Below are 21,435 nucleotides of genomic sequence, written 5' to 3'. Positions count from 1 at the left end.
TGTGTTTGCTTGGGTAGCAAGATAGACTCCAAATGTATTTAAAGCAAGTGTTTTGTGGTTTTCCTTTAAAGCCGGTTTTGGTACAGTCTGACAACCGCCAAAATGGCCCAGAAATGGCTTTGGAGTGGCCCAACCACTTGCTTTCATCTGAAGGTACGATAGAAGGCTAGATAAAAGGAAAATAAAAAACGTCTCCACTAAACATGTGGCTACAGAAAGACTTCTAAGGTACTCAATTTATTTGTTTGTTCCGAAAATAATTTTTTGGGGGGGGGGGGGCTTTTTTTTGGGTTGAGATTAAAGCTTTTTTCATAAGAGGAGTTGAGAAGACGGCCTCTCTCGGGCCTGCTGGTGTTTTTTCCTGGACCTGATTGGTCGAAAGCTCTTCCCGCGTTGAAAGCTTTGAGCCAGGGTGGTATAATTCAACTATGCCCGTCCGCCCACACTCAGTGGTCGAGATGAGCCCCCCCAAAAACCCATTGTTGCGAGACAGGGGCTTCAGGGGTGGCAATGAAAGAGCATTTTATTGATACAGGCGAATGACTTCAGAAACTGCATTGCAGACAGGGAGACATTGTAAAAGGGGGATTTGTGGCAAAGGCACCCTTTTTGTGCATGCACAGCTGTGCACATAATTACTTGGATGGATAAAAAAAAGACACGAGCACTTGAAACAAAGAGATCGACACAGACATTGGAAATCCCTTTGATTTGCTTGGTTGGGATGATAAAAACATTTTTTACCGGGAGTGTACCTAAAAAAAACAACTGGGACTTAGGAGGAAGGACTCCAGCGCTGTCTCTTAAAGGGGAAGCGGGGCTAACTATGATTAATGTCCTCAGGACCAGTAAATGTGATGCCCCATCTAGATGCATTAGCATCAATTACTGTTAACCTGGGCTGACATTACAAACAATGATCTCCCCGATTAGCCTGATGATCACATCCCAGATATATGAGCAGTTCCAAATGCCACCGCGACTTATCACACTTCCACACGCCTGTCCCGCCGTAACCATGTGATTCATTACCTCCTGAGAGCATCCTTAAGGACACGCTTTGTCTGGCAATATACGCCGTGTGCGGACTCACGCATGCGCGTCCTGCGTGTGTGTTGGTCCAGCCGCTTGAGCTCTCAGACATGGATGAGGTGTGCCTTTATGTTTGTGTCTCCCGCTGCATTTTGAATTATGTGGTTATCACGATGCATAACGAGTTCTTAAGGATGCTCTTCGTGTGTGCATATGTGTGTGCCCGTGTGTGTGAGCATGCATGCGTGTGTGTGCGTGTGTGTGTGTGAGTGTGTGTGAGTGTGTGTGTGTGTATGTACAATAATGCGTGTATGTGTGCGTGTGTGTGTGCGTGTGTGTGTGTGTCTGTGAGTGTGTGGGTGTGTGTACAACAATTCGTGTTTGTGTGTGTGTGCGTGTGTGTGTGTGTCTCTGTGTGTGCATGTGTGTGTGTGTGTTTTTTTGTGTGTGTGTGTGAGGAGGCATTCACATACACAGAGATGGTGTGTTTGTGTTTGTGTAACACCGCCTTTGTTGCCCTTTTAATTATATGGTTATCATATGGCTGACTTCTTCCTCTAATCTATGTGCCTCCAAGAAAGGAGATGAACGGCGGGGTTTAAGTATGTTATGCTATACTATTGAGCTCCCTCCTGTGCAATATCTTGATAGTATACCACAGATAAGCACCAGAGTACACCCATTAGCTATTTACACCTCATTAACCGAGTCAATATGCTCGCACCGCATTATCACAACAGCTAAGAGGGGTCTAGAGGATTTATTTGCATTTAAATGAGGTATTCATGTTTCCCCTCAAGGCCTCTAAAGTCCTACCCTGGTGAAAGCTGGAGATTTCCACCGCAAGTAAACTGCTTCATTCGAGGTCTGAACCCTGGACCTTCCGCTGGTATTCAATCTACCACTCTCCACTGGACCACCTTGCATAATATTCAGGTGACGGTATTCAGTGTATACCTGTGTTCACAAAGGTCCCTTCTTGACCTGAACCTTCTCCGCCAATGCAGTGGAGCTGCTTCGGGGCTCATTGTGTTGTAAAGATTGTCCTCCTCACCGCTACGACCTGTCTGTGTGGTTCTGGGATGTGGGGCTGCAGCGCACACATTGACCGCACTCATCAGTATGAATTATGGGCGTACATATTTTACATAATCACCGATATGGAATCGATAGACATACTAATCAAGGGCAGCCAGTATTGAGTGAGAGCGCCCACAGGCTCATCCGTTATCCCGGCCGCGCGGACAGCCGCGCTGCTCTCAAGAAGTAGCATCATCCATCAAAAGTTTGGGAGGGAAAGGGAGGGGAATGCTGAGCAAGTCTGGAGCCTCGCCCACTTTCAAATAATAACCTTGGATGGCCCTTTAGCCGACTCGTAGTCTAAACAAATATTACCCCAGGGAGACAATTTAAATACAGGCCGAGTAAAAATTGCGTCCGATCTAATTATTACATGAAGCGCCGGGCTATAGCATTAGAGTCCGTCTGCGGCAGGAGAGAACAGCACTCCTTTGCATGCAGGTGTACACACCTACGGGGGCGGCAGATGGATTGTTCGTTACAAATCAATGTGCACCCGCAAAAGAAAAGGGTTTAATTAGGTGGGGCCAAAATCTGGGCCAGTGAATATCTTGGGGTTGTCGGCAAGAATGAAAAAGAGAACCTCCACAATTGGACAACTTATAAAAATCCCTTTACTTTGAAGTCAAAGACTTTTCCTGTTCCTATACGATATTAAATCTCAGCCTGGCTGTTGGTATTGTTGTGTGATGTCTCTGTAGGGTTGACTTTGAAATGGCTTGTGACTGTGGCTAATTAACATCATACCTGCTGGTAGGGGTCGGAAGTAGGGTCACTTTGAGTTACAATACAGTACAGTAGGTTGAAATGTCAAACCAAGCATGTGGCCATTGAGAATCAGTGGAGTCCAAGGGTAGTTCGGTTTGACAACAGGGTTGGTGTGTGAAAACAGCACAGACTGCATCTTCAAATAGGAGATTTCAAATGTCCCTCTTCGGTTTATTCGAGATCACGTTGAGACCCAACCGTCCAACCATAGGGAGAACTGTATGAGCAATGACGTCACGTTGACTAGCGTGACGGGCGATTCGAGGAACATGGTTTGTGAGTGATGTGAGAGTAAACTTTGAAAACTATCATTCAGCACAACCCCAAAGGCATTGTGCACGAGGAGGAAGGCAAATTCCGGATGCTTCTATTTAGATCGCAACCATAAACTGCGGGAGCCCTCTGCGAGCCTTGATAGTGTAATCTACTTTGATGGTCTCTTTAAAACCTAGACACATAAAGGCAGCAGGATGCATTTAGGTCTGTTTGTCGCATAGCACACACCCTATATGATGTGTTTGTCACCTCGCCCTTGGTTCGTATCAGCCTCCTAATTGAACTGGATAAATAATATAGACGTACATGTGTAACACATAGGTTAGTCAGGTACAAAGAAAGAGAAGAGATAAGGAGATGTTTATTATCGAAGTAAGATACGTCTTAAAAATGCATTTCAGACCTTGTTTTCCATATTAGGTTTAACCTTATCGAGGACATACATTCAGCACTTCCTTTAAAACATTAAAACCGTTCCTAGTCCAATCCATTTGCCTCATTAAGGGTTGTTTTTTTACACCAACATGTGGGGGAAAAGACACATATATCACATTGGTTGCCCTTTTAAATGATTTTGTTGAACTTTAACCTTTGGATCATGACACAAGTTAATTAAGCATTACAGTGGGTAATAAAGAAGATGAATGACATCCGACCGTACAACCATTCCTTGACGGCGTGACAGGAGTTGTGGGCTGGTAAGGTCAAAGCGTTAACAATTGATGGAACTGTCACCGTATCGCAGTCCACTTCTGCAGAAAGAATCGTTTTTTCTGAAGCAAGGGGCCGACTTACCAACAGCCGCGTTGACTCACGAAGAATATAAAATGGCCAAAGATATATTGACGTCCTTGTCGCTTAAAGAGAAGCTTTCAGAATTTAATCCAAGTGCGCCATCACTCAGTTACTAATGTCATCATTTATGCTACGGCCGATAAATGGGCCCATTGGCACCTATTGACTTGTATTTCTTTAGGAATCTGAACGCCCAGAGTTAGACTTCAACCAATCTATTCTGATGCCAAACTGAATGACCGCTCATTAGAGGCATTCAATTTCCTGTATGCCTGATTGATTGAATTCTATGTGAAGCATCTTTTGAATTGTTTCTTTATTTTTTACTTTCTTTTCTTCTTGGTTGAATGAGCAATATCAGGTAGTGTCTGTGTTTTCCAACCTTAGGGAAAAAAGGGTAGAGGGTGTTTTGTTTTGGTCAGCTGTTTGCAGCGTATGCAGCTCTGCCATCGGCTCTGGGCCTTTGACTCAAAACACAAAACTTTCGTTAGGAGAAAAAAAGACTCATCGGACCACTGGCAGCATCCAGATCCCCAGAGGGACGAGCGTCTCATGCCGCCATCCCAGACTGCTAATGACAAACCATCCCAAATTGACAAACTTTTGAGTTACCCGTCAAACAAAGCACAAAGAAACACACACAAAAACATTGGCTTAAAAAGGTTTAAAAACTCACATGCAAATGTGAGACTGGCCTCCCGGCTAACGATGGTCCCAAAGGAGTTGGAGGCGAGGCACTGATAGGTTCCAGCATCGTGGTCCTTGTTCAGGCGGCTGATTCTCAGGTTGCCTCCGGAAAGGCTGTAGTGGGAGCCGCTGGATTTCACACTGAGTACTGTGCCATTCAGTTTCCACCTGAAATCGACAAAAAACCAGGGGTATCAGAGAAAAAATATAATTTAAGAATCAACGCTTGCGCAACACATTCAAATTAAATCAATCCTAGCCCAAGGTGGTGTTGTTATTCACAAAACTAAATGAGAGACTTGGTGGTGCCATCATTTCATCTTTACCAACAGGGGGGAAAGAAAAAGGAAGAGGGGAGGCAGAAGTTCCCATGAAATCATGTCCTCTAGCATTCTGTTAATCTAACTAACAGTGGACTACTGGGGTGCCAATGCCTGAGAACAGACAGGGGATGCAGACCATCCATCTTTCCCGAGCCCAGTCAAACTGTATACACATGCTGCTAAATCATTATGCTGCCACAATTACAAGTTACGCCTGCAACCTTGCCTCAACCTGTGACTTATACTCAAGTCCATGTGATTATCATCAGTGTTAAGGGCGTGATCGATGAGGAAGTGTTATTCAGGTAAAATGAGTTAAGGGCTCCCTGCAATATTTCCAGACAAGGCATATATCCAGTAATGTATGCCTGCAGCATGCATAACTAAAGTCGGGGTAGAAAGACCTTTGATTTCTTTGAATAATATGGCTATCAATAAGGAAAGGTTGTTTCTTTACTTTGTTCACATGCATAAACAAAGAAAGAAATTTGATGTATATGATCTTTTAGGGATACATAAATGTTTCTCTGAATAACACGTCTATAAAACAATTTTATATACTGCTATATATAGTGCTATTTGTCAATGAAATTGGATTCTGAACCCACTGAGTACTGAGTTGTATAATTCGTTATCAGGCGTTATCTCTATAACAGTTATTTCTGTTAAAGACAGAGACAAACAATGACAACCACCATATCCTGCTGGACGAATTGAAAGGCTTGTGTCCCCTGTTGAGCGGCTTCCGTTAAAACTAGTGTTTGTTGTCTGCTGGTCTGTTTGCTCCACAATAGCAACGGGGGGTTTATCCAGGCCATATCTAGGATCCAGCAGTCCTACTCAGTTGCAGCAGAACTTCTGAGGGGAGACGGCATAGAGCCTGAGCACGGAAACTAAAAACTGAAAATAACTGGTTTTCTCTTTCGTTACAGGGATTTCAACCCAACAGAAACTAATTTGCATTTTTTGATTTTTTTTTACAGTTTAATAGTGCTGGCTGAGTTTGTGTCAGCCAATTACCCACTTACAGATCCCCGCCTCCAGCCACATCATTGGTCAATAATAAATATGCAGCAAAATAAAGTAAAACGCCCGGTTCACAAGGGTTTGAGCTCTTCTGCCATTTGACTTTTATTCTTGTATACACTTATTCTTTTATACTACTTTAATATTCTTCAGTCTGATTTGTGAGGCTACTTGAGATCAACAAGTTTATAAATAGACACAATGTGTGCGGACACTGGACCATCCCATCCGGGTCCATGTGAGTGCATCTTCTCCAGAGCCTTGTTAACGCACACACTAGAGTAGAACAAGGACGTCTCGCAAGACCAAGTCAGTGTTTCCTTCCACCACAGTCAAAGCAGAACGTTTGAAAAAATAGATATAGAAAAAGATGTGCTTCGGAGATACAGTCTAGACAAATGGACATGACGAGAATTATCTTTTGAACCGCAAAGTTTGTGTCGGGTTTCTGATGTTGGCATCGGGGCTTAGGCAGTGAGGAGGCTGTCCCTGAGGGATTCATCTGTTTCTGGAGAGGAAAGGATCGCATCGATGGCAAAAAAAATGCAAGGAGCCAAACGGCTCAGACACAGGCCCGGGGTAACACTGATATTTCTCCAAGAAGGAGTTATTCAGATGAGAAAATGTTATTTCAAGAGAGAAAAGGGAATGCAACAAAAAACGTAGAAAAAGTTTGTTCATTGTTCATCTTATGTTTTGAGATTTGGCTTTGATTCTAACTAATTGAGTCTAGGGAGTTTTCTGATGCAGATTGAGCTATGTTTGCTTTATTAAGGAGGGATTTGTTCAAAAGGCAACCCACTTCAAAGCAGGCGTTGTAAATGTAGAGGACCACTGATGTCTTCTGTTTGGGAAGGTCTTTGAGGGTGGGACTGGTAGACTAAGATAAACTGGATGATGCAAATGTAGACAAACAAACAAAACAAAAACGAACAACGCAACCTTCCCCAAGAAAAGGAAACGTACATTCAACACAGCGCAACGTGGAATGCATTTGAAATTTACTATTTAGTAATAATTTTATCCAAAGTGACATAGTGTTGTTAAGCAGCATGTTGGGGTTTGGCCTCATCCATACCAACAAGGTAGGCTGCAGACATTTGGTTGAACCAACAACTAAAGGGCTGATCATTTTTACCACCATGTGTGTGTAGCACGTTGTAGTGAAACATACAACCAACCCATACACCAGATCCTCTCATTAATCTATTAACAATCAGTCGAGAAAACCAACAAAAACAGGAACAGCAGTTCAATTTGCAAGGCACATGTTTTATGCAATCACTTTACAACAGGCCTGGTATCGCGCGCTCTCGATCGCATAATGCCCCGCCATCTGGTAAATGACGTGGCAGAACATGCTGCGATCTAAACAAAGCCTGCGCTTTGTTTAGTCTGAAAAATCTACAGGTTTTTCCAAGCAGTTCTATCATGATTTGGAATACGATCGTCGTTTGCCAAATAAGAATTGTTGTTTTCAGATGCGTCGCCATTTACTCTCATCATTGCAACCGATATGATGATGATGATGATGATGATGATGATGATGGGGATGGTGTATGCAGGATTAATGAACTTTGAACGTGATTAAGCCGTCAGCTGTCGCGCGGGGGAACATCTTTGCCGGACAGCTGCACTGCTGACTGGGCCGTCGCCTGGTGACCTTGACAGCCACGCAGTTGATTAGGTCATGGGCTAAGCTGGCTGTGTTCCCACGCATTCAAGGTCCCAATCCTCCCAAATCTTGCCCCCGCAAAATAATTGTCCGGCAGAGACCGGAGGTGATTGATTTGAAGCTTTAGATGCAACATGAAAAACGACCAATAGTAAAATAAAGAATGTGCACTCTCGTGCACTTTAACAGCACAGTGTGGTATATGAATCGGCTACTTAAGGTTTAATGTGTATTTCCTATCCAGGTGGTTTTCCTCAGACAGGACTGAGTTCACCTCTCTACAAGTCAGTCCTGATTCTGAATAAGCTCAGTCTGGCAAGTTTCTTCTGAAAAATAGACAAGCAGACCAAGGTGCCTTTGAATGGTGCAACAGACAACTCCTTCAAATGCTCAATTCAGCGAATAAATAAGAGACTGGAAACAACAGTGGTTCTTTTACAAGGATTAGAGCAATTTGTCTGGGTCATACTGGTCGAACTAAGAGCTCATTCGTGCTTATTCATTGGAAGTGGCACAGGTCTATTCTTTTTATTTAGCTCTATTCTTTGTCCAGGTTCCTGTAAAGCAACACATTACTCTGTATCATACATTATTCCCATATTGTCATTATGTTATATTATTGTGTGAGATCATATGGAGATGATACATTTGTCAGGGAAGGGGGTCTGGTGAGAAGGGAGAAGGGGACAAGTATGGTAGGAAGGTAACAAGGGAATCAATGAAGCACAGAAGATAGATATATGAAGATAAAACATGTCCCTGGATTCCTCTTAGTGCAATGTCATGAACATTTAGTCTTTGAAATAGACTTACAGTGAACTCAGACCCATGTCCTTCAGGTAGGGGTTTAAGGGGTTGAGGGGAGGGGGGACATTGGGGATCAAACTCGGTTCCCCCTGCCCTACTCACCGGTAGAGGGCGGGGGGCATCCCCTGGGCCTCACAGCTGAACATCACCTCCCGGTTCTTCTCCACGGCGTCCAGGGGGTACACGATGCTGCCCGGCTGCTTGCTGAACGCCGGACTCTGCACGGCGGCACCAACCCTCTCTGTGGGCAGAGGAAGACAAATTAGCCTCTGTGTGGTTTTACAACACAAACCTGTTTGTTAAAAAATCTGGCGGGGGGGGACGACACCAACACAGTTTGTAAAACAAGCAATTTGTCAGCAGCGGCGGAAATCGGTTGGCACCCAAGGAAAGAGAGCGATTAGAGAGAGAGAACGAGGACAACCACGAGCGGACAAAAGATATCAATTTGTCTGCCGTTTGTGTGCCACATCGCCCACCAGCGCGGGCGGTGGGTGGGGAGAATGATACGGCACGATACGTGTCCTCCAGCGCTGCTTAGGAAACAGCCTCTGATTTATATTGAACAATTAGGGGAGTTGGGCAGCGGCGCTTTCATTGGCCCTCTATCGGTTGGAATTGTGGTCCAATGGGCTTGCTGCCATGGGATTGGTCCTGACTGGGTAATTGTGGGCGAGGGGGGGGGCGGGGGGGGGGGGGGGGGGGGAACCAAGTGTATAGATATTGTAATACTAACAACATTTTGTTTAACATTTTTTTAATAATATATTTTGATAATTATGCAACTGTACATCATTGGGGCAGGCATTTGATGGAGGGCAGCCTCCAAGGGTCTGGTTTTGTATTCTTGTACATGTGAATAATTTACAATTAATGCCATTTAACTGGCCTATACTGTAACAGGACTTGTAAACAAATAAAAAATACACAATGTATCTTCTGAACAATTTAAAATGCAATTTAAAATTTTAAGATTAAGTAGTAGTTTACTGCTTACATGTACAAATGTGACAGTTGAATTGTGATGCATTTATATTGCAGACAAGCAAAACAATGTGACCGTTCTTCGTGGCTCTTTGTGCTCTTTGCAACAACAACACAAGCTTGTCAAGTCAACACATAAGGCTGTATGCCTCTACTGTCTCTCAGTTGTCAGCCCACTATATCCACAAAAACCCTCGTCTCTTCCTTTGGTTACTTTCTCAGGGATTATTTATTAAAGGTAGGGTCGGCAATTGATTTTAGAAGGTATTTTTGTCGTATTTGTTGAAATTCTATTTGTCTTGACAGCATTCAATAAAAAAAAAGCTTTGACAAAAGAAAGAAATCAAATTTGGTATCTGTGGCTGTCGCAGGCACGACTGAAATGATTGGATGGCTTATTTGTTTGTCTACCTACCCACCCGGCTACCTGCGAGCACTCTGCCATTGCACATTTTGCGCATGACCTTCCACAATGCTAGGCAGACCTATTGCTTAAGCTAGGAAGCTAGTCCTGTGTCTTGGAAAAGTGGCTCTAGAGGAAGGCATGGTATTTTTGTCAGTTGGATACTTCTCCAAATTGCATAAGCTACCATTTAGAAACTTGGTTTGAAAACAGGAGGCACTGCTGGTTTTAAGATTTTCCACCAATGGTGAAGAGTTTCCAAGGTGCATTCCTTGGGAGAGCCTCTTCCACTAAACTACAAGGGTGTCCAAGAATAATAAGTGGTCTGTATGGGAAAATGGAGACAAACCAAATAGCTAGGGTGAAAATAATGGAAGGTTGTGGTTTGCAAGGAAGTGAAGGTGGATGCTGGGGAATCTAAACAGCATGTAGCTGCCATGAATTCTCTAGGACTTTCTGGAGCATTGTTCAGAGTTGGCCTGTGTGATGCCTAGCTGTTCTTATCCCTTTGGAGGGAATGGGGAAAGCTTTAACAAGTAGACACAAGCTTTCAAATGTCAAAGTGATAAATAACCACTGTCCCACCTCTGAAAAACAAAGACAAAGCAAAGACAAAGCAGGGGTGAGGAAAGAACAATAAAGAAAGTTGGGTTATAAGGAAAGGTAAAGTGTGCCTTTTTCAACTACTAACAATGACTTTGGCGGTTATACTCAACCAATCTTACGCTACAAAAAAAAGGCTTCTGTCGTAGGAGATCCTTTTAATTTATGCTGCTCTCATCCCAAATAAAATAATTTAAAATCAGGTGCTATTGCTTAACATTAAATTAATGTTATGTTGGTGCAATCTTTTACATAACCCTCTGTCCTGTGTTAGGCTTTTAATTTGAACACAAAGTTCAATCAAAATGAATCATTTTGGGACTGGAATTGTTGACAGCAGATAACGAAGGGCAATGCATAAACATTTTTATACAACACAACATTTCTCAAATGTTACACATAATTGCCATCAATGATTACTTGATTTGGCAAGTTGCTCACACTAGGGAAAACATATTTTTTTTCTTCCTAAATATGTTCCCACTTTGCATACAGTCTGCTAATTGCAATCTGATAAATGCCTGTGAAGCTCTTGCTGTGTACAACCGGCAGATTGGCACAATTTTCCCCAAATTGTTAATTGTTTCAAAATGATTGACACCGACTGGTGTTTAGGACCAATGGTATTTAGGACCACTGGTATCTCAAGGCTTCCGAGAGACACATTTTGGGGCCTCAATGGTTTCTAGGGTGAGGATTGTTTTGTATTAATAAAAACCAACCCCTTGCTTTCATTTAAATATATATATATATATACACATAACTTTTTTTGTTATGTGTATTGGATAAAACAACTTTTGTTGTTTTATCCAAGGCTGTGGCAAATTTAATTTAACTTCCAGACATTTATTTTTTTGTTTTTATGTGCTTCCTATGATGCTCTGAAAAGGTGTTTGCATGATTTGTTTATTCCCAAAATGGCTATCTATTTAATACTGCAGGAAATCATACAGCTTGAATGCTGAAAGGTTAGGTCGATGGCATCTTATTTTTCATCAAAATGTGATATTCATTAATTGTTATTCTTTGATGTTGTCAAATGATGAGCCTTCATTTTAAAACTTTACCTCAATACTATTGAACGCACATTTATTTCATTCAAGCGGTTATTAATACACCATCCATACTGACCTCTACTGAGATTCACAATAAAAAAGAAAGCATTTATTTTCATGCCCTTTCAAAAGATTTCATGAATTGTACTCCAACAGACCCTCATTTTTATTTGCTCTACTCTCTCTACTCAAGATGCTCTGCTGAAAAATACAAAGTTGTCATATCAAAACATGTTGTTTTATGTTCACAAGAAATGAAAGCACGAGAACAAAGTCTTCCAGCATTAACCACTGTGGTTCATCTTCATAGGCCTTGTCCTTATTAATGCTCCAGACACACGGCTGTTTTTCTCCATCTTGGCTTTCTTTCCACACTAAAACAGACAACACTACAAACTGTTTTTGTCCACCAAAAACGAAGTAAAGCCGGGGCTCACAACCTTCAAATAGAGGGCTTTTAATAATAGGCTGACGTGTGAGCGTGATGTGATCCAGACATCAACGGCCAGGCTAATGTGACCTGGGCCCGCACGTGAGAGACGGTTTGATCTGGGAAAGTGTGACAGCGTTTTGGGGCACACATAGTAGAAAACTCTAATGTAATGGCTTGAAATCTTGTGACACGGAGATGTGATGTGTAGCCGTTATAGTGTGGACATGGCTGCCTGGGAGGGTGACTCCCCCCTGGCCGGGCGTCAGGCCCTCCCCCCCTGGGTGCCAACGCCTGTCTTCCAGTCTGTCACACAGAAGCTCACATGAGGACACACACCACAGCAGACCCTGCCCCAGGAAAATGATCCGCCCACAGTACAATGTTATCCATTCTTTTCATTTCTATATAGTCTTCTGCTGCTTACGTTTTACATATTTACAGAATGGTGTGCGTGTGTGTTTGTGTCTGCGCAATACCTGCGATGTTGCCCTGACCAGGATAACAATAAGCATCGTCAAAAACATAATTATTATGATTACGATTCTTCATACAATCACGTTATACTCAGTGTGCCAACAAACCAGAAAACTCTGAGCCGCTAAACCTGGCGTGTCTCTTTACGAAACATCATCATAACATCCACTACCCACTGCTCTATGATTCACCCTCGCAATTCCAACCAATTAGATCCTCCGTGATCTATGGAGGGCCAACACACAGCTCTGCGTCTGACCTCACATGAACCGACCCTTCAATCCACCGCGCTCTGCCGACAAAAAAATACAGTGCCTGCTTCTTTCTACCTGCTGTTTCTGAGGTGAAAGTGTGACAACACCTGAAGTACTTACGCTTGTACTAGCATGTACCAAACTGAGATAACTGCTTAGATTGGGACAGAAATGCTGTACGCATTCATTACATATAACCGTTTCATGTTACTGCAGTATTATTGTATTGTACATACAAGTAATGTTGACCATGGTGCATGAATACTGTACTTTAAGTATACAATGCTACTTGAATATTATTGTATTGTGTAAGTAGCATATGTAGTATATGTACATTGTACTCTTTAGGCGTATCACATTACTCTGGTTAAATGTATTGGACACACATCTCTTATGAGTAAGGAGTAAAAGGTTAAACTCTTGAAACTCTCAATACGGAGGAAATATACTCAACATGTCGCCTGTTGTGTGCTGTGTGCCATGTGCATGTCGTTACTAGGCAACTCAAACAGGTTAACACAGAAGTATCGCAAATGCGTCCACAAAACGCAGTTTCCCCTTTTAATTTAAAGAAATTGAGGCTCATACAAATCGTTGAAAAAGGAAGAAATTCAACATAGATGTCGGTTGTAAATTGGTCTCACCAGGGCCTCTGAGCTACGCTGCAGCGCTGGGGGGCTGCGATGGCACCTCTGTTCAGAGTGCCTGCGCTTCCGCAAGCCATAGAAGTGGATAGAGAGTAGCGCAAAGAGTGAGTACCACACTTCCTATCTGAATGGGCCCCCATTCTTGCCACTGGTGCAGGAATTCTGAACTGTCAGATTACCATGTGACCTTATTTTCCTCTGCATATTGTATAGTACGCCTTATGTGACTTTGTCTATGCTGCATTAATATGCTGCTCTTCGCAAAGGAATGTATATTATGGCTAGGTATTGCAGATTAATTTTTATTGTAGATATAATTGCATGCTTTATTGTTTATTGAGGATATGTCTCAGACACTGTAGGCTATATCCTGTCCATCTTGCTTTTATTGTATTTTCCCCGCAGCAATAATATTATATATTTTGCACTGAAGACAGCATTTCAGAAAAATGTGTATGTTTGCACATGATGTATTAACCGATGTAAGTCGCTTTGGATAAAAGCATCTGCTAATTGTAATTGTAATTGCATTTTCACTCTAAAAAGTCCGGAAGCTTTCGGCTTTTTTCCAAATGCATCAAACATTGGATGAATGTATGACGGAATTGGAATTTTGAACAGATCAATGAGTCAATGTATGACTGACTGAAGAGTGGATGAAGGAATGAATGCAAAAAGCAATCTGCATTGCTAAAGCTTTGGCCTAGTTTATTTTATTTAAATAATATTAACAATATAATAATAGTTGTGACGCCAACCCGATCCATCCAGATGCGGCGTAGCCGAGAGGGTTCGAGTGGCAGGGTCGCCTTAAGAGAAGCATATCTATGAACTCCACACTCGTGTGCGTCTCTCATCTGTTATTTTGACAACATGCAAAATAATGGGGGGGGGGGAGGTTGATATATCATTGAAACTGCGGTGCATAGTATTATTATTTTGCGAATAGAATAAAAACTCAAACCCCAGGGCAATCTCAAATACCTAATGCCCTACGATATGTACTTGTGTTGTGTTTGTCGACTTCATTATGTTTTGAAGTGATAGGGATTTTCTGGTGCCTTACATAGACCCAGGCAGTTTCTGTTTATTCCTAAGATGGAGAAGGAAGGAAACTAGTTAGTGATTTAGGACTGCATACTTTCATCCAAAGTAACTTGAAGATAATTCAGGTCATTAAGGCGCATCCAGGGAGTTGGACTTCTATCTGGCTCAAGGATGCAGATGGAGACGGTGGATCGAACCGGGGACCTTTTGACTGGGAGAGGCACATCCACACAGCAAAACCTAGACAATCTCTCCGTCCCCTTGGACAAGGCTGTGTGTTTGCTGCGCTTCAAGTCGCCAGTGCCAGAGTGCTGTTGTGTGTTGTTCTAGTGGCTCGGCTCAGCCTCAGTAATTGGAACAACAGAGGCAGCCACCTGTACCTTTCCACACCACCTATATTAGGCTTCTTGTTAATTCATCACACAGTGTTTGCAAACAGGGTTGCCACAGCGCGAGGTCACCGTCTTAGGTTACCGCAAAGCATCATGGGCCCGGGCACAGTGGGCTGATGTTTTGTAGGTCGTCGACACAGAACGGGAGCGTATTCTTAACGACAGCGGGAGTAATTTATTAGCTCTCCTTTCTTTTTTTCCTCCCGCCTATTGTCCCCTTATTACATTGTGTTTGTACAGATTAATTCCACTGGGCGCTGTTCCCCGCACCCCGCCTCCACCTTCTAGGACAGATAGACTTATTACAGTCCTCCATAAGATGACTATATCCCCTTGTGACTGGGTAGGCAGGTATACAAGTGGGAGCGTGTGTGATATCGCCATGGCCAAGTGCAATTGTATTAGAAATACCCTCAAACAATAACGGTTGGAGCGTGCTTGCCGACACAATTGGTTTGTTGGGGGGGGGGGGGTTCAGCTGGCTGCTGTTAGTACAATCAGGATTTTCTTTCATGACGAAAATAGTCCTACATTCTGTGTTGTGCATGTCTCGGTTAAAAAAAGAGACACACACAGCATACAAACACACACACACACACACACATGACTGGCAGTATTAACTGTAACAGCATCTACCCCGGTTACGGCCTGCGGGCCCCCAGGAGGGACTGGGGGATCTAATAAACAGAGACGGGATTGTAGCTGAGTGATTCCTTTTTTCTAATTAAACTCCACGTCTTAAGTATTGTGATTAAACAGCAGCCGTGTGTGTGTTTGTGTGTGCATGTGTGCGCGAGTGTGTGTGTATGTGTCTGTGTGTTTGAGACGGGAGAAACTGTGAACCCAATGCTAAATGCTGTACATTGTCTACCCCGTGAGATCAGCCATTCGATTAACAATGCAGTCGCAATAAAAAATGAATTAAAAAAATGCAATAAGATCTGTGGAAATTCTGGGTGGGTATGGGAGGGCAGCGGGGGGGGGGGGGGGGGGGGGGGGGGGGGGTGAGAAGAGGATCTACGGTCACAGCTTATCTGTATCGTCTGTTAGCGACCGTTACATAATTCACCCATTTCCTTCTGGCTTCTGTCTTTCAATAGCGGGCGCCCAATGTCGCCGACGCCAGAATGCTTATTTTCTTTCACACAACACGACAAAACTCCACCCGCAACACCGCCGCCCTGCTCAGTCGTCTGCCTCTCGAGGGCATGAATAAAACATTTTATTGATATGCATATCAAAAGGGAAGAGTTGACGAATACAAAAGACCAAAAAAAAGATCCCAAAAATCAAAGCAAAGTGAAGAGGCTGAGAGTGGGAGTGGAAGGTGGGAGGAGAGGGGGGAAAGAGGGGGGGGGGGGGGGGGGGGTTCCATCTTGTATCTGGATGGAATTTCTAATACGGCCAATTAGCAAAGGGCTCGGCTGCACGGCTGTCCAGGGAGGGTGGGTGGGAGGATTGGCTGCTTTGGCCTGACACACACACGCACACACACATCCACACGTACACGCGCACACACGCACACGCTCACAGCCTCACACACAGAATAATTGCTTCTCTGGAGAAGAGGCAGGTGAGAGCACCTGGAGACTGGGATGTTACCAAGACACGCGCCTCCCGACGCCTCAGACAAGAGCAGACTTCCTAATATAGCTGTCACGGAGCCACATCCGAGCCCTAATGAAGGCGGCATTAGGGTGGAAAGCAACACAGCGAGTCATGGAATAAAAAAACAGCGGTGGGTGATGCTTTATTGTTCTAAGGTTGCGGGGGGAAGTCTCTGGAAGGGGGTTCGGTTACTTGCAACGGGGTTTCGAGAAGGAATTGCAATCAAGACGTGAGAAAAGACGGCACATGCATTTGCCCTTTATGTGATAGTTAAAGATACCACTGCAGTATAAAGGTAATACACTAATAAATAAATAAATAAATAAATAGGCATCTGTATCTCTATTGTGTGGTAGCCTACGTTTATTCGGACCAGGGCCAGCCTGCCCTTAACAAGGCACCGCCTCAGTGAACGCCCCCGAGGCGGTGAAACGCGAGCACTGAAATGCGCTCCTCATCAGCGCATGGTAATAAAGGGGGGCGACAGCTGCGGCGCCGGCCCCTCGCCGGCCCCCGCGCGGCGCTCCGACGCGGCCCACCGGGCCCCGCCGCAGGCTGTTCGCCCGGCAGGAATGACAAGGGGTCAATGTTCCACGATGTTCGTCCCCGCCGTTTGGGAAACGGCGTGGCTTCCGCCGCCACTGGCGAGTGAGCGTCCTTCGCGGCCAGCCGACAAACCGGGGGGGGGGGGGGGGGGGAAGACGGACGGTTTTCATTATTTGTGGCCATTTTTTGTTTTTGCGGAGATGGTGATTATAGCTCCACCAACAAAAGTGCACGGCCTCCCATGTTTGATTCACACACAGGCAAGGACACTGCAAAGTGTTGCAGCCATTGAGTAGGAGTTGTGAGAGGAACGATATGTTGAATCTGTAAATATAGTATGGAATTGTCACTTTGCAATTATTTTTCCAAAGATTTAAAAATGTAGCAAACTAGGCAGTTTGCTACATTATCATTCTTTGATTCATTTTCTTTATTTTGCAGAAAACGAGAACACACACACAAGCGCGAACAAAGGGAATAAATCCCATCTGACAAACAAGTTTCCCAGTGCTAAAGAAGTCGTTCTGTGATCACAACAGCTGCTGCTAACAATTTGTTAATGTGCCTGGATTTAAAGAGCATCTTGTGTTCCTGGCATTCAGAGCTTGTCACAGACAAGGTTTTATTTCTGGGTCCTTTTTATGTTGTACACAATGATCTTGTTCTTGTTAAAAATGATGAAAACAACCAAAAAAATTATGTGTTTGTGCTTGAAATTTGTTGTTTATTTTTCCATGGATAGGAAAAAGGAGATACAGCAAAGTATGATAATGTAGACACAGTAATGGAAGATTCCCACAAGGTTTCAATTTATGCGCATCCTTTTTGTGTGTATTTCTTCAATGCAGTGGGCTCATTTCATTCTAAACTCTCATGACAGAGTAGGCTTATAGTTGAGTACCCACGGTCACTGCTTTAGAAGACTTTAGACTGAGGCTTAATAAAACTACAGGAGAGTTATCACGCTGGCTCCCTAACGTACTGCTGTGAATCCACACTCCTGCAATCCACAAATACTTGCTGGTTCTGGCTACATAATGCATGAGGTATATTAACTGACCTTAGAATCCTCCTATTTATTTATTTTGTGCAGTGAAAAGACTGCCTGAAACCAGTTCTACACTGGCCACATTTAGATGCTAACATCAACAATAATTTGGACATTAAGGCAAAGTATCATCGTAATACAAATGCCATTACAGTGTTGCAATGATATTACTGCTTCATAGAGTCGTTTTCTGTTCTGCTGAGCAGGCTTGGTTGCAGCAAGCACAGTTTCTGATAGCCCTGTTCACAAAACTGGAGACACACTGGTTGGTGGACTGAGTGGTTGTCAGGCTGGTACTTTATCCTTGGAGGACAAAAGATATGCTCATGAAGGAAACACTGGGTACCATGTATTTTGTTTGTGTGCTTGTGAGTGTGCTTGTGAGTGTGTGTGTGTGTGTGTGTGTGTGTGTGTGTGTGTGTGTGTGTGTGTGTGTGTGTGTGTGTGTGTGTGTGTGTGTGAGTGAATATGTTTGCATGTAGATTTGTGTGTCTGCTGTGTGTATGTATGTGTGTGTGTGCGTGTGTGTGTGTGTATGTGTGTGTGTGTGTGTGTGTGTGTGTGTGTGTGTGTGTGTGGGTGTGTGTGTGTGTGTGTGTGCGCGTGTGCGTTGCAAGGGTGAATGCGTGTGTGTTTGTGCATGTGAGTGTGTGTGTCTGGTTTGTGTGTTTGTGTGTGTGTATGTTTCAATGTGAGTGTGTGTGTGTATTTGTATACTTGTTGTGAGTGTGTGTGTTTCTACGCGGTATAATGGTGAATGTGTACGCAAAGGCAGGTTGTGCATATGCATGTGTCTGTGTTTGTGAATGTGTGAGTGAGATTGTAAGTGGTTGGCTATGTCATTAGTGCCTCTAGATCATACCAGGTGAATTGCTTTAATGCTGCCACAAAAACTAAAGTGGTCTATAAATAACAAATATCAAGCACAGAGCAGTAGAGCCTTGCACAGGGCTTGTAAATATACCGTACACACAATTACATTTGTCACTGTTAGTGTTACACTCGTGCTACTTTGGGACTTGGTTTTATCTTGTTATCTGGGGCTCGGTGTAACCATGATAGAGACAAAGCAATGGATTTCCCAGACAGGATCGTGAAAGCTGGAAGCAGAACAGTTGCACCATACCCCGCCTATGGACTTCCTATTCTTTAGTAGTGCCCCCCATAAACACTGAGCAGTCACAGACTGAAACCTACATCTCCCCGAGTGCTTTCTTGTTTTGTTTTTTTACAGAGGTAACAAAAAAAGTATAAGGACTGTGAGGAATCCATTACAATTACAGCAGCATTGAACATCCCAGTGTCTGAGAAAATTAAAGTATGATGGATGTTCTACCATCAGTTAGTTAATCACCAACAATAACACACTGTGAAAGAGACAATCATTTTGAAAAATCGATGCCTTTTCCCGAACACATTCAAGAGTACCTAGCTTCATATTAAGGCTGGGCTAATATTGAATTTGGTTAAAGTTGTATTTTCAAACCTTTTCCAACACAGGGTTTGCTGAAAGTCTGAAATTGCAACAAACAAATCCGCGAGTCATGATTTATTCTGTTCAAAGTGGGACAGAAAACGCATGTTTTGACCTTCATAAACATCATACTTGTCTGTAAATTAGAACAAATTGCAACCATACTGTTCAACCATTTCCATCTTAGCTTCAGAATGCTGATTTGCAAAGATTCAGCCTCAATGTTAATGTTTTGAAGTACAAAAGAAAACCATATAATCCTTAATCCAACAAAAGTTGCAGCAATTGAGATTAAATTTTAAGCAAAGATTTAAGCATGAACTAAATACAATCGGCCTTACATCGGTATGGGTTGCATTTGCAAGTCCATTTGCAAGTCCCCCAGTCACGATGTGTTTGAAATGCCAAACATTCCAACAATGCCCTAAAAACCATGTTAATGCAATGTTAATAAGCTGTTTCGGTCTGCATAACAGCATATTTCCACGGTGAAACATGAGAGGCGCTAAGCATCTATGTTTTTAACACACACATCTAAACACCGTGTCAACTCAGTAGAGTGTAATTAACAAACTGGTTTATGTCATTTTGTATAGTGTTTGCGGTGTTTGACTCACAGTCAAAAGGTTAGGGGTTTGAATCCTAATGGCTGCAGACTACCTGTAGGCGTTCTTGAGCAATACGCCTAACCCCTTTCCTATTTCACCCCTATCTGATGAAATAATACATATTTCTTCCGATTTTATCTTGTTCATTAAGGTTAATCACAATACAATAGGCGTCATATTTTATCACTCTGCAATCTACTGCAATGCCAAAGATTCATTGCCTTGCTGCAATCCACTGAAACTACACCGCAAAGCGAGCAAAACAACTACTTTTCTGAAAAAGATCCAAGTTCAAAGGCCCCTTCCTAATGGTGGTTCTGAACCGTAACATGGGGAGTTTTTCATTCCATATATATATATATATATATATATATATATATATGCATATATATATGCTCCTTCCTGCTCCTCAGAGATATACAACATACAAGCAAGTGGAACGCATACACGGGCATACATGCATGTGAACTCCCTACAATTTCCTTCCCCATCATGTTCCAGGAGGCCGCAGCGGGAGGAACCCCGGGAGCTCCTCACCCACTGAGGCAACGTAAAAGAATTCATAAATAGGTTCAAGGTCAAGCAGTGGGGAATATCTGGCCGTATCTCTCATGCCTGCCTAAGCTATTTGAATAGATGGCTCTCTCCTAGCTCTTCAGGGGTGGGGATATTCAAGACACAGATATGGAGAATATATATCTCCTCTCTTCTCTAAGTCTCTTCTCTCTTCCCAGAGCCCTTTCATGCTCAACCAGCTGATTCTAACACTGATAACTATTGATGATATGGATACTATAGTATAGTATACTGTCTAACATTTGCACTGAGAATATAATATAATATTAATAAATAATTTATTTATTCAAAACATTTTGATCCATGTATCACTTTTTAGCAATATATATATATATAGGAACATATTGTAATATTCTAGATAGTAAGAAGAAAGTAGACAGGGGATTTACACATTGTAGCTACCTCAGGTGTCATCAACAGATGAAGTACCAGAATGAAGGGTTATTGAACTAAATCTGTCTGACACAGTGTTTTGAGAGTCAACCAGGAATGTCGGCCTTAACACTACATTAAGAGAGTGCACTCTTCATCTATGGTCACCGCAGTATGTTAAACATTAAACAAACTATGATTAAAAAGTCTAGCCATCAACATTTAGGCAGACAACCAGCTTAACTTGTTCGACAATGTCCTACTTCAATTTTCTCCAGTATTATCAAACTAATTAAAAATAAGTACAAATTCCGAACGTTATTTCGACTCCAAGTATTTCCCTCACTGACTAATTTGAGCTAATCATTTCATTTGTGTCCTCGGCTGAAAAACTACAATGACATTTGTTCAGTGTAGGCGACAGTTTCTTCCAAGCTGTACT

The 21,435-nt window shown here is 42.9% G+C and overlaps 1 protein-coding gene across 1 annotated transcript in view; it reads right to left on the bottom strand.

The window, feature by feature from the left end:
• Positions 1-21,435, bottom strand: part of cntn4 (contactin 4) — a 120,416-nt gene that overhangs the window by 83,007 nt on the left and 15,974 nt on the right. The window contains exons 3-4 of the mRNA XM_030375772.1: positions 8,572-8,710; positions 4,628-4,806 (exon numbers count right to left, since the gene is read on the bottom strand). Coding sequence (XP_030231632.1) covers positions 4,628-4,806; positions 8,572-8,710 — 318 coding nt within the window. The remainder of the gene's footprint in view (positions 1-4,627; positions 4,807-8,571; positions 8,711-21,435) is intronic.

Source organism: Gadus morhua, chromosome 13, assembly GCF_902167405.1.
Source record: "Gadus morhua chromosome 13, gadMor3.0, whole genome shotgun sequence".
Lineage (NCBI taxonomy): Eukaryota > Metazoa > Chordata > Actinopteri > Gadiformes > Gadidae > Gadus > Gadus morhua.
This window is presented reverse-complemented; position numbering and strand designations above follow the sequence as displayed.